Source organism: Anomalospiza imberbis, chromosome 6 (assembly GCF_031753505.1).
Source record: "Anomalospiza imberbis isolate Cuckoo-Finch-1a 21T00152 chromosome 6, ASM3175350v1, whole genome shotgun sequence".
NCBI classification, from domain to species: domain Eukaryota; kingdom Metazoa; phylum Chordata; class Aves; order Passeriformes; family Viduidae; genus Anomalospiza; species Anomalospiza imberbis.
The window spans coordinates 36,987,850-37,001,490 of NC_089686.1; the positions used below are offsets into that span (position 1 = coordinate 36,987,850).

Sequence of the window (13,641 nt, forward strand, 5' to 3'; positions counted from 1 at the left end):
TAAATATTTAATAAAACATTACAGTAAGCCTTAAAGTGCACCATTTATTTATAATTTATTAAGTAAGAAAAAAATGTCATGAATGTTTTGAAACTTGAAGCTCATTTGTTTTCTCTTTAACTGATAGTTTTTAATGAATATATCAGATCTGGAGTCGTGGATAGCAGAAAAATATCCACTTGTGACAAGCAAGGACTACGGTAAAGATGAAGATGGAACACTGAAACTCATCAAGAAACATAAGGTATTTCTCTGCCTAAATTCTGTAGGCTAGTCTGATCTTTTGGTCTCTCTGCAGGCATAAAATTGTTTGTCTCATTGGTAGTTGAGTGCCCAGCCATCTACAAGATTTTGCAATGATATATGTCTACACATGGATAGATTGATAGAAGAGATAAATGCAGTTTACTAACCTGGTTGGTAAAATGTAGTCTGGGGTAAAGGGAGGATGGTGAATATTCTCATATTCCTCTGAGGCCAAATCTGACTACCTGCTTTTCAGTTTCAACAGATGCATGCAGAAGTCTTGTAATTTTTTCCTCAAATCAAAGATACAGATAAAGTGTTAATCCAGGAATACTTTTCTCTAGTTAATATTCCATCAGGGAATTCTAATTGTCTTTATTAATCTGTTTGAATTTCTGTACATTTTTTTTTAATGTTGCTAGAAAATAATCTAAAATTAATCAGGTCTTGGAAATGTCACGTCCTTCCCAAAAGTATTTTTTTTCAGTCACTACACCCTAGGCTGTTCACAAGGAGTGGCTATCTCGGACAACTGACTCTCAATGCACTGTTCTTTTTTGTCAGGCACTGGAGCATGAGATTGCCATTTACCAAGATTTGTTGAAAGAACTCAGTGAAAGTGCCCAAACTCCTCCTCTTGTGGGCTCCATCCAGTATATTGAGGTTGATGCACCAAAGGAACAAGTTCATTCAAGACTCCAGGAGTTACAGGAGCTAGCAGCAGCAAGGTATAAACCAGAGCTCCCACTTGGATCCTAGATTAGATTCAAAGCCCACTGAACTCAATAAAGGATATCTACAGTTACTTCACTGGAATTTATATTCATTATATTATAAATAACTTATTAATTATAATTATATTGTTCTTACTAATTTTGTTTTACTTCTATAATTTTATAATTAAATTATCTCCTCTTTTTTCAATTATAATTAGGAAATTGCTTGTTTCTGTATTATAATTCTGTGCATTTATGAGCTTTTCATTTCACTAAACAAGACCACTACAATTTATTTGAGGAGTTTTACTACATATTAAGGATTTGATAGCTATTAATTTCCTCTTTATCTTTAATCATCTTCCTGTAAAGTGACTTGGGGTGTCAGATTCTGGCTTGCATTTGTGGTATTTAGAATCTACAATCAATAGGAAAAATATTTTTAGAATGTTCCCTTAATGTTACTTTAAAATTACTTGATTTTTACATATTTTAAGGGAGACAGTAATGGATATACTTAGTTATATGCCCAGTGATTGTGCTACTATAGCAAGGCTTTTATTCTTGAATTAATCATTTACTTTTAATTTCACTTTCTTTCAGTTATTATTACAGCAAGATATTTACAACGGGACAGTTGGCTTGTACAAAGGGTTTTGACACTTCTAGTTTGTTTTCAGAAAGGAAAATACGTCTGAACAACATAGATTTTTTTCCCCCACAAAAATTTCACTCCGAAAAGAAACAGGGCTCTGCAAGCAGAATAACAAATAAATTGATCTGAATACTAGAATAATTAAACCTAAAGAAAATGCTGTTATTTTACCTTTCATTTTTAATCTTGTTTACATTTGAAAAAGTAAAAGCATCTATAGAAAAACCTGTGAATAAAAAGTTCAGAAAAATAAATAATCTAGAAATATCAAAAGACTTCTGTGTGTTGAACACAGAAACATTTTTTTTTCATTCTTTCTAAATGTTAACCTGGGTCTTGTGGTGCCTCATTGCTGCTCTGGTTTGCACCTCTCATCTGCATTCTCCTCGGGCTGGACTCTTAACAAGTTACATCTCTTGTGATGAATATTTGTGACTCAAACTAGGAAGCCAGATTCTTCTTCCCTGGAATATTTGCACAATGGCAGGCTAGCAGATGGAAAATTGATACTTTTTTTTTTTTGCTGTGGAAGCCCTGTAACATGTCTGGCTGAACTATAAAATAATCTAGGCTGTTGGAAATATGTAACAGGTTGGAGCAATTCTGCCAAACAGGCAATATGAGAATTGCATCCAAAGGCTTTCATAGCATCTGCTTTCCTGATGTTCAGGAAATATTTCCTTCTCATTTTCACAAGCAATTAAATTATCTTTAGAAAGACAGATCAGGACAGATCTGGAAAGAAATAAAGGGTATTCTTTCTCATGGAAAGAAAAAAACACAGCAAAATCAATAACAACAAACCCAAATCAAAAACAGAGCAGAGAAAGAGCTCAGATAGGCAGAGTGCTCTTCTGGGAAATTCAGCTCATGAGATGAGCATGACCTGGCTGACATCTGTCATCCTACAATCATCATTTCCAAATCTGAGGAATAATCAGCTCTTTCATTACAGACAATGAGTCTTGATGGTGAGAGGTTTTGGGGATTCATTGGAAGAAAATTCTTGATAGCCCTTCTCTTATATTGTTAATTATATTATCTTGTCTCCTTCCCCCAACAGAGGGAAGAAGCTCGATGAAACTCTTGTCTTGCATGATTTTCTACGAGAATATGAAGATCTGGAAGACTGGATCACTCAGCAGAAACAAACAGCCAGCTCTGAAGACTATGGAAATGATTATGAACATGTTTTGGTGAGTTTTTTTGAGTAACAGATAAAAAAATCAAATAAACTGTACTGTAAACAGATATTAAGATTGTCCTTGAAAACTTAAAAGTCAGAGTAAGAAATAAGTATAAATAACTGGAAGATGGGAAGAGAAAAGGATGAAGTGGATGAGAAGGATTGAAGAACAGGCAGCATTGCACCCTGTTACCACGAGGGCTGAGCTGTCTGAAACAACTGCATGCTAAAATGTCTACACCTTCAATGAGCAAATATTTTCTATTTTTAATAAGTAGATAATTCAGTATGGTATCCATTTAGGGGGTTTTCCTTTTTTTTTTTTTTTTTTTTTTAATTTGTGATTGCTGATATACAGCAGACTCTCTAGGTATATCTCTTCACATGGCATAGAAACCAATCTAATGTCAGCCTGTTACAAATCACTACCCATTCAGAATCTTCATTTTTATAATTTATTTCAAAATAGCTTGTGTCCTAAACCTTAAAATCAGACTACATTATCTATTTGCAGTACTGAATACACATTTGTAGTCATTAAGTAAAAACACATCGTTTTATAATTGAAATTCATTGTACATAGAATTTTTGTTCCTAGTCCCAGCAATAATGTTTCTGCCTCCCATCTGCATCACAAACCTCAAGTTTTGCTAAGAGTTTGAAGCTCCTCATGGTCTTTGAAGGTAGAATCCAGTCATTCTCTGCAGTTTCTCCATCTCTAAGTATTATCAGCTTATTACCTGTTTTCTGGGCTGTGTTCTGATGAGCAGTTATGTTTGGAAAAAGAGAGCATTCAAAAGCAGTTTCCTCTTTATTCTTGTTTTCCCTTCTAAAGCAACTTTGTGCCAAATATGATACATTCCGACATCAGTTGGAAGCTGCTGGGAAAAGAGTTGTGGCTTTCCAGCAGCTGGCAGACAATTTGCTGAACCAAGGGTATTCTGAGTCCTGGGAAATTCGGCAGATGCAGAAACAACTAAGGTAGGAGCATTGTGTTAGGTCTAAAATGCTTTGTGCTTTCCATTTGCCCTCAAGGAAGAGAAAGTAACAAGAAACTAGGAAGGGATAAGGCCTGTCCTCCTGATTCTCTAATTGCAAAATATGTGGTTTGCTCATTAATACAGAGCTGCTTCCAGCCTCTTCTAAAAATAAACATCATCTACTTGCTGTTCTGGCTTCTTGTAAATTGCTTTGGAGGTGCTTTACAAGGTGAACTTCCTTTGCCCTTTGAGACAGGATCACCAGCTGACAGGCTTGGGGTTTAGATGCTTTTTATTGCTTCTTGTTTTTGAGATTGAATCCCAGCACTGTTCTGCAGAATAACATTAAGATGCTCGGAGCTTCTTTGTTCTGGCATCAGTCCAAACTGGCCCAAAGGAGAAGCGTGTCTGCAGGCAGCTGTGGTCACCACTGTATAAGACAGTTATTGAGCTATCAGAGAGCATCCAAAGGAGCACCATGAGGATGATGAAGGGCCTTGAGGGGAAGCCCTTCATATGAGGAGTGGCTGAGGTCACTTGGTCTGTTCAGCCTGGAGAAGAGAAGACTGAGGGGAGACCTCACTGCAGTCTACAGCTCTCTTGTGAGGGAAAGTGGAGGAGCAGGCATTGATCTCTTCTCTGTGATGACCAGTGACAGGACCAAGGGAATGGCTTGAAGCTGAGTCAAGGGAGGCTTAAGTTGGATATTAGGAAAAGGTTTTTTACCCAGAGGGTGGTTGGGCACTGGAACAGGCTCCCCAGGGAAGCAGTCACATCACCCTGAGTTCAAGAAGTGTTTGGACAAGACTATCAGATGTATGGTGTGATTCTTGGGTTTTTCTGTGCAGGGCCAGGAGCTGGATTTAATGATACTTGTGGGTCTTTCCAACTCAGGTTATTCTATGATTCTATAACTCAGTTCTCCAAGTACTGCATAGAAAACCTGAAAAGTGCAATTGAGGGGGGAACTCTTAAATAGGACCATTTCTTTAAGTTCCTGGAGCAGACAGGAGGACAGAGTAGGGTGAGAGACATGCTGCCATTCAGAGAATAACTCCAACAGAATTTAAAGGCAGGAATTAAAGCAAGAACAGGTTTTGTTTTCAGTCTTGCTTTAGACTGACGGTCTCCTTTATTCCTAGTTTAAATGTTTTACATTGTTCTTTTTCCCATTCTACCTTGAAGGAACTCTTGGGAGGAACTGTTAGAAATGACCAGATTACGAGGTGAGCGGCTGAGAGATGCGGAGGGGATTCACAAGTGTTACCAAGATCTGACAGATGCTCTGGCCCATATTGAGGTAAAAATTAATAGGAAAATCTCATACAATGCAAACTTTATTTCAGCTTTTTACGGAATATTCTTATGATTCTCAGCATTCTTACTGCTGACTTCAAAGAAATTCTCAGTAAGAAGCCAATGTGATAACTCATACCATTAAAAAAAAATCCTGGGTAGTCCTTAGACACTTGACTGGTTATCTTATGAGAACCACTGGTGAAACCAAGTTGAGCTGGAGTTGCTTATCTGTGGGAAAAGCTGAGAAGATCAGGGCTTGCACTAAGGTGCCTCACAGTGCAATGCACACAGTGATTTCGTTTGCAGTCATCAGGCCTAAGAAACTATTGCCTTACCATGGCGGTTCTTTGTACACTGTTGTAGTTGTATGTGTGCTGAAGAACTCTCCTGTGAAAAAGGCATTTGTTTGGATTACAGTGACCGCTAGACTGGAAATTTGTCAGGCAATCATGTGACCTGATGTGAAAAGCTGAGCCAAAAATCTTTTCCTCTCATTCCGGTGCCCAGTACTGGCAATAATTTCAAGCAGTCCCAGCATGAAAACTAGGGGAAGAAGTCCCCCAAAAAATCTTCAGCCTTCTGTTTTATGTGAACATCCTGAAGAATTTCACAGAGAAACCACATCCTTGCTGTAATGAGAGGTGTGGTTTCCCTAACGCAGATGTTTACATGAGGCAGTGATCCAAGGGGTTCCACTGTTTGCAAGGCAACAGGGCTTTGTTTGGTTACACGTGATGAATTTTCTACTTGTTTGTGCTGGCAGAGGCTGCCCCATTCAACCATGTTATTCCTGTTTTCTTCCCCTGTCATGAAGAGAAAATTAAATGTAATATTTCACCATTTACCAGCTGGGATTTTCAGAACCTGGTGGTTATTTAACTTCACTGAGGATGTAGTTAATGCTGAGACAGTGACAAGTAAGGGTTCAGAAACACTTCACAGACCAGCTGTTGTTTTATCACCATGCTGAGTCTGGTCCAGGCAACCACTACACCCTTCTTGCATTACATCTTGTTAATAGCTTCACACCAGGAGGGAGAGCAGTCATCTCGTCCATCCCTCCCTGTGTACCCTGGTCAGAAGCCTACTAGGGAAAGCCTGTTCTCAGAGGAAGATAGTACTAGAAGATTTGCTTAGGTCACCAGCTCCAGTGCCATCATAGTACAGGCAACTACAACATGCATCTCCTTTTATAGCACCTTACCAAGACGCATTATTGGTATCCCAACATAGCCTGTGATTCTGTTGCAGAAATGCAGTTCTTCAATGGTAAGAAATGTTCTGCTAATTTTCTCTAAACTGATCTAGAACAAATTTTAATAATTTTAGTGACAGTGCTGTTGTGCAGCTGAAATGCCTTTTCTTTTTGCATGCATTTCCAATGCATGTGTGGGTAACAACTACATCCATTCAGAACCTTTGCTGAATTAGAAAAATGTTTAAGTTTCCATTTATGTAGTGGTCCCTCCATTTCTCTCATCTTTACAGTAATCTTTCTTGTGCGTCTATAACCAAAATTTTATCTAAAGATGGTTCACAGGAAGACCACTTGTATCTCAAAGAATGGACTGAAACTGTTGCTTGTCAAGGCTATTTTTAAGAATTCACTGTCACTGCAGTAGGTATTCAAGACTGATTCCCAACACAAAGCCTGTAAGATATTTTCTTGTATTGTCTGATCAAGGAAAGACACAAACCTTCATTTCTAACAGTCCATTTGAATAGTTTAGCCATTAACATATTTAGAAGTGAGTTACTAGGAGATGTTTTTCTGGCTTCCTTTTATCTATCGTAGTTGAGTAACTCAGAATGTCCTCAAGTGTGCAGTATGAGTTACAGTACCTAATATTATTTAAGGTAGGCTTGTACTGAGTTTTGCTTGGAAATGGGAAAAAAAAAGCTTTCTCTGATTTCTTCTTTCTAGGAGAAGTCCAAAAGTATTCCAGATGATGTTGCTAAGGACATGACAGGTGTTCAAACCCAGCTCCGGAACCATGTGGCCTTGGAGCACGAGCTCTCTGGGAATGAGCAGCAGGTAATGACAGTCATTTGTGGTCTTCATTGTGTAGCCAAAGTTCAAATTTCCAAGATAAGCATAATAATAATTTGGTATTGTGAACCAAATTTTTACTGTCTCTCACAGAAAGCCTGGATTTTCCTTCATTTTCTGGGTTTTTTTATATAGTCAAAGTCTGATGCCAGTTATAAAGTAGGTAATTAAAACTTTTCAAATAAGGCACATACTGTAATAACTACTGACTATTGAAGTGATTCACAGGTATATTTTTGATCATGGTTTGAAATGTAGCATTATTTCCAGGCTTTGTGATATGCTTATTGTCTTTTTCAAAGTGTTCCAAGAGATTAAAAGGAAAAATCCAGAGTCTGTTTTATGTGCAGAGAAAATTAATATTGGTACAAATTGGACTGTGAGAAAAAAGGATGAGGCTCACAATACAAATATGTAAAAATTATAGCTTATGAGAACAGGTACCTTGTATATGGGAGACTTGATTGCCTTCAACAAACCATTAAAACTAGTATTTTTCACTCTTTCATTTAATATGTGTAATAGTATACAATAATATATACAGTGTAAAATACAGCATGTGTTATAATGAGATTACTGAACTTATTCCAGTACTAATTATCAGTGGCCTCAAATATTTTGGCTTTGGGGCAGTAACATTAGAATTGGTCCCATCAGCTTCTCATTACTTTTAAGGGTAAAAAAACATGAGACATGCAGGAAGAGAATGTAGCCACAGTTAAGCTATATGGTCAGTGAGGAAAAGAAAAGGATTAGTTGGCTATTACTTGAATTATAATAGCAATTATAATACTACTTTCATTATTCATATAATAAATGATATAGTAAAAAAGGGAAATCAAAATCTGCCTCTGAAAAATCACTGTTGTGATAAGCCTTGGCAGACACTGGATGTCACTATTACTCCATAGAACAGACATTATAGAAATTTTTGTTTAATAAGAGAAAAGCTAAGTTAGAAAAAGTTGCTTGAATTGTATTTTCATGTACAGGAAGGACAGCCCTTATCAGAATTTTTCTAATAATAGCAGGATCTCCACGATGCTCTCCTTCTTACTCTCTGCTTTCACCCCCTGTGTACAGCTGCAGGAGTTGATCCACTCTGCAGATCACATGCTGCCCCATTGCTCCAAGAAGCAGGTGGAAGACCTGAAGGCAAAGCAGCAGGCAATAGTGACCAGCTGGAAGGCCCTGAAGTCCAAAGTGGAGCAGCGCAGGACACTCCTGGAGCAAGCCTACAAGCTTTATGACTTTCAGGCACATGTAAGCACCTCTGCCCTTTGTCCCTCACTGCTTAGGGAAGGCTGCCTGCAGTGGGTGTGAATCAGAGGTGAACTTCCAAGCTGGAAAAGGCTGCAAGCACTCTCTGTCTTATCAATCAAGCATTTAGTGCTCATAGATATTTAGAAAGGAGTTAGAGGATAAGGATCTTTTTTATAGGATAAGGATTTTTTTTACTTTCTGTAAGAATAGAAGCTTCCATCCAGAGGTGTTAGGAATAACTGTCAGCTGCCAGAAGCAGTCACTGCTTTGCAGGAGTAATAGTAATCTTTTCAAAAACTTTGCAATTTCCACTGAGTAAAAGTGACACAAAGAGATGTTACTCTCCCATTTATAGTGCATAAAAGTTTGTTCTCTCTCTCAGGACATACAATAACCCTTGGTTAACTTACCTTATTGAATGTTTCAAATACAACTCGATTTTTGCACTAACCTCTCAAGCAGCTCAAACAGTGACATGGATATATCAGCATAGCATCATGATCAGCAATGCACAGTAGCTTTGTCTCCAAAGAACTCAGCAGATCTCTGAGCTGTGATTTGCCATGGCATACTTTGCAAATGTCAGTAGCCTCAGTGAAGGCACTTGAGCTACACCACTGCAGATCAGTAGATTATTGCTGCAAGCACTGCAGGTGCTAAACCAGCAAGAGTATCCTCTTATATCATGAAGGGAGTTGCTAATGTAGATTTCAAGAATGCCTTTACATCCTTTTATTCTTGAACTAACTAGTGTGTAACTAACTATTGTGTCAATTCAAGATACTTCTGGTAGTTCACATTCTGCTTCAATTTTTAATGGGAAGCAAGGAGTGTCCAGAGTATGTTCACCTGGAAAAAACTTGCTACAAGCTTGTCTTAGGGTTGTGATCTGGAATGAAGACCACAAAAGAGTGTACACGATACTTTTTCTTTTAGCATGAGAGGCATTGCACATTCAATTAACCCACTTTAATTCTTTTTATAAGTGTTTAAATCAGCATTACCTGTCATATTTTATAAAAAGAAATATTATACAGAGATAAAGGATGCTTATGGCAGTTTGGGGTTTTTGAGGGTTTTCTTGGTTTTTTTTTTGTTTTGTTTTGTTTTGTTTTGTTTTTTTTTTACTGTTACATGTACCATTATCATGTGCAGAACCATCGATGGGGAAATTTAGTGTGATTCTACTGATGTAGGGGAAAAGTTCATTTGCCCACTATCTCTCTAGCAGTATCTAGGATTGACAGGAAGAACAAGGCAAACTTTTAGAATGCATTCTTTTATCCTATATTGCATTCTTGAAGTCTTTAGCCTGGAGGCATTTTCATCGGGAGGTGGATCTTGGTGGATTTGATCATTAAAATGTAGTCACTCAGAGTTCACCTCTTTATTGATTTACTTCTTAGCTTACATCATAAATTCAGTTTTTGACTTCAGATAAAAAATGCTAAGTTGTCCCCATCCTGTGGGAGTGTTCTAATTTTTATTGCTAGAATGATGCAAAACACCTTTGGTTTGAATTTTGTCTGAAATGTGTGATGCATCCTGTGATCCGAATGGCAAATCTGTAGCTCTTGTCTTGCTCTGCCAGTGATCTTGTCTTTGATCTCCATTACTCTTGACAGCATAAAACAAAATGACAAAATCATGTGACCATATTCTCAGTGATGTGTCTAGACAGGACTATGCCTCAGGCAACCCCCTGTCTCTTTGATGTCAGGCCGATGGCAAAAAGTATTCCCAATCCTATCAATTTTCACCTCATTTCCTGACAATAATTCCTGAAGAAGTGAAGAGCTGGTTCTGCAATTTGGTAAGCCTGTCTTCCTGCCCAGATGGTACAAGGCAGGATCATGCAGCCTTGGCTAACAACTGTAAGAATTTCAGAAACTCTATAGTAGGTTAGAGCAGCTTTGCTCTAACCCAAACTGTTGGATGCAAAGAGGCAACTTTGCTACCTTTCCTCTTTCAGCTGTGCCAAGAGGTGCACAAATTTAATGTTAGTCACAGCTGCTCAGAGTGCTTTTTCCATTATATAGTTAATATGCAGTCCACAGCACTTTTTCATTTAAAAATTATGCACAGATTAAGTGAAACAAACAAACAAAAAACTCAATTTCCATAAAAAGAGAATTCTGCACAATCATCTAGTGTATCTCCTTACTCCCCATCGAGTACGATTTTAATGTGATTAAATAGCGGAGCTGAGCCTAGCTGACAGCACACTGCACAGCAGAGGGCTTCACTTCTTCCATGGAACTTTGTCAAGGAACATGAGGATAGACACAGACTCAAAATATTTCTGAATTATCTGAGGCTTTTATTCTAAAGTTTGTGCTAGGATCTGCACAATCAGAGTCAGGCTCTGCTTAGGAGTTTCCTGCAGACTGATGCCTACTCTATCCTTAAATATTGCTGGCAGTGGTAGTCCAGTAACCTCTTACTGGCTCTTGACTTGTTCCTTTGCATTATATATCCTGAGGCTTATGGATTTTTTCGTAATACTTAGCTCAAAATCTCATGGAGTTTTAGACATTTGCATTGCCAAGTGTAATGTCAGTGTCTACAGTGACATGCAGTTGTGTGAATGAATTAATTCTACAATTGGAAATTATGCCAACACGTGTGCACTACCATGGGCCCCTTTAAAAGGACCACAGTCTTTTGGTTGTTAATGAACACATTTAGTAGCTGTGTTCAGTGGCTTTAAAAAAGCAGTGTCTTGGCTTTAAAGCCTAAAGTCAGGACCCTAGATTGGCCAGTTTCAATTTTGTGGCGCTTTTCTGAATTTTTTTTCCTGGCTGTCTTCACAAGATTTTTATAATATGAACAAAAATCTATGGGTAGAATGGAGCAGCCAAGAATCTATTTCCATTACATAGTTTCCTTCAGTGAAAAAGCCAGTGACCATTTAAAAGAGAAACTAAAAAAATCAATTTTCTGCAATAAAAGAGAATTTTTCTTAAGCATTTACTATAAGTAATAGTATTTTAAAATACATTTTATAAACCTGAAAGACTATTTACTGCCTAAAAATTTAATCAACTAATCCAGACACAGTTAAACTAAAAGAAATTTTAATCATCATATATAATCCCTTGTATATCACTCGCAGTCCTAGTTTTTACCAACTGACACACAAGAGCAAAGCTCCTACTGCAGATTCAAATAAGATGCCTAAAGTAAGAAACTGTTGAAGATATAGAATCAAATGAAGAAAAAGACATACAGAGAGCCTCAAATTACTTTTACTTGCACAGTTTTCCTCAATCACAGTAAAAAAATAAACCTCAGGGATTGGTTTTAGAATTTTCATGCTCATAATTGTTTCAAACATTTAAAGTTATTGCAAATGTATTTATCGGTTCATCAGATTTTGAAAGTAAACTAGCATGACATACTTGTTCCTCCCAATCTCAGTCCTGTAGTTCCACAAACCAAGAGCTGAATCTGTTTATGTGATATGCTTTTGCAATTTCTCCTGACCTGTTATTTAGCCTTTTCCCACTTCTATTAGAGTGCATTTGTTTTTCACCTGAACATTCTCACTCTTGTTTTAGAATATGTGCATAACCTAATTTTCAAATAGACTTGTATTAGCCAAAGTTTTCACAAAAATGTAGGATGATACTGGTTTATCCTTTATGAGGGAATAACATCAGAAAATACTTTAATAAAGATGGATTAAAGGGCAATAAATGATATCATGCTGTCACTGATGTGATATGACAGTTTGATTATGATATTAAAAACCATGTAACACAGTATATAGGAATTCCTGCAGTTGTGTTATCCATCCTCATAAAATTCATAGAAATACTGCAAGCACTGATGAAATATTTTATTTATCTATGACTTTATTACCTATTATTCACCTAAAGTTGAAGAGTCAGCCTAAGATTTTCCTGCCTGCTAAGCTAAGCTTGAGCCCTAACCTGAATTTTCATATTTTCTTGGGTTCCAGGTGTGGGACTATTTCTTATGGACAGCAGAAATAATAAGGGAAATGAGAGCCAAGGAGTCTATTCGGGACATATCTACCAGCAGCCGGAGACTCACCCAGCATCAACAGCTACTGGCAGAGATTGAAGCACGAGAAGAGAAGTACAGTCATGTTGTACAGCTAGGACAGTCCCTCTTGCAAGATGAGGAAATGCCATCAAAAGAGGTAATTGAAACTCCTCTGAGCTCAGTCATACATATTCAGCACTGGACCCCAACGTAACTATGATTCTGCATTGTATCACACTGTGAGATACGTGTGTACGCTCACTTGTCCCTGTGTGTGACCTACCTACATCTGCCCCAGTATGTTACCTGTCTTGGGCATAAAAACATCTGTTCCATGTCTAACTTCAGCAGCAGATGTGTGGAGGCATCTCCTGAAGGTCCCCTGCAGCAAAGCTGGATTTTTTCAAGAAGTTCACCGTGTTCTGAGCCACGGAGTCAATTCGACCAACTACCCAAACTGGATTTTCACACAAATGCTACACTTTGTATTATAGTGGTATACCCACACTAGGACAGCCTGGACAAAATCCTGTCAGCCAAAGAATGAAAACACTCAAACATATGAGAGAGTTTAAAGATTGATTGAAACATTTTCTGTAGAAAAAAATTGCACTAGTAAATATACACGAGTAAAATATACTCCCTGGAAACGAAAGATTTAAATCAAAATGTCAGTTTACTCAAGACAAATAGCTTCTAAGATTCTCACAGCATTTATTTCTTTTCCAGTACCTACCAGCTCATTTCTCCCCTGATAATTCATTAACATATCTCTTGAATACCTTCAGAAAAATGCAGCGTTTGTGCAAATTACTCTCCCATCTCACCAAGCTATTTCCTGAAAATCTGCTGAATATTGCACTGTATGACTATGGTAGCTAGCATTCTTGCTGACTTTAAAGTCCTTTAGTCCTTTACCTGTAGAAAAAGGCAGGGAAAAAAAATCATTCATAGACGGCCTGTGTATATACAATGCTTGACAGCTGAAGTTGTATGAAGTCTAACCTTGTGACATGAATTCACTGACTAGAAGAATATGCTATGTTGATAATATATATTTTAATACCTGTCACAGAAAAGTTTGAATTGCTATAATAGCACTCTTAATGCTTAAAGATAATGAAGAATTAGGATCTGATTCTAGAAGTCATGCTTGAGAAACAGTTACCTTTGTTTGCTCTTTGTTTGGACTGCTATATATGCTCTTAAGAGACACTCCTCCATTGCAGAAATGA

At 37.5% G+C, this 13,641-nt stretch overlaps 1 protein-coding gene across 1 annotated transcript in view; it reads left to right on the forward strand.

Moving 5' to 3' along the window:
• The window catches only part of SPTBN5 (spectrin beta, non-erythrocytic 5), a 92,183-nt gene that overhangs the window by 28,207 nt on the left and 50,335 nt on the right, over positions 1-13,641 (forward strand). The window contains 8 exon segments of the mRNA XM_068194948.1: positions 128-244; positions 811-974; positions 2,681-2,813; positions 3,639-3,784; positions 4,969-5,083; positions 7,007-7,117; positions 8,216-8,395; positions 12,360-12,563. Of these exon segments, the coding sequence (XP_068051049.1) occupies positions 128-244; positions 811-974; positions 2,681-2,813; positions 3,639-3,784; positions 4,969-5,083; positions 7,007-7,117; positions 8,216-8,395; positions 12,360-12,563 (1,170 nt within the window).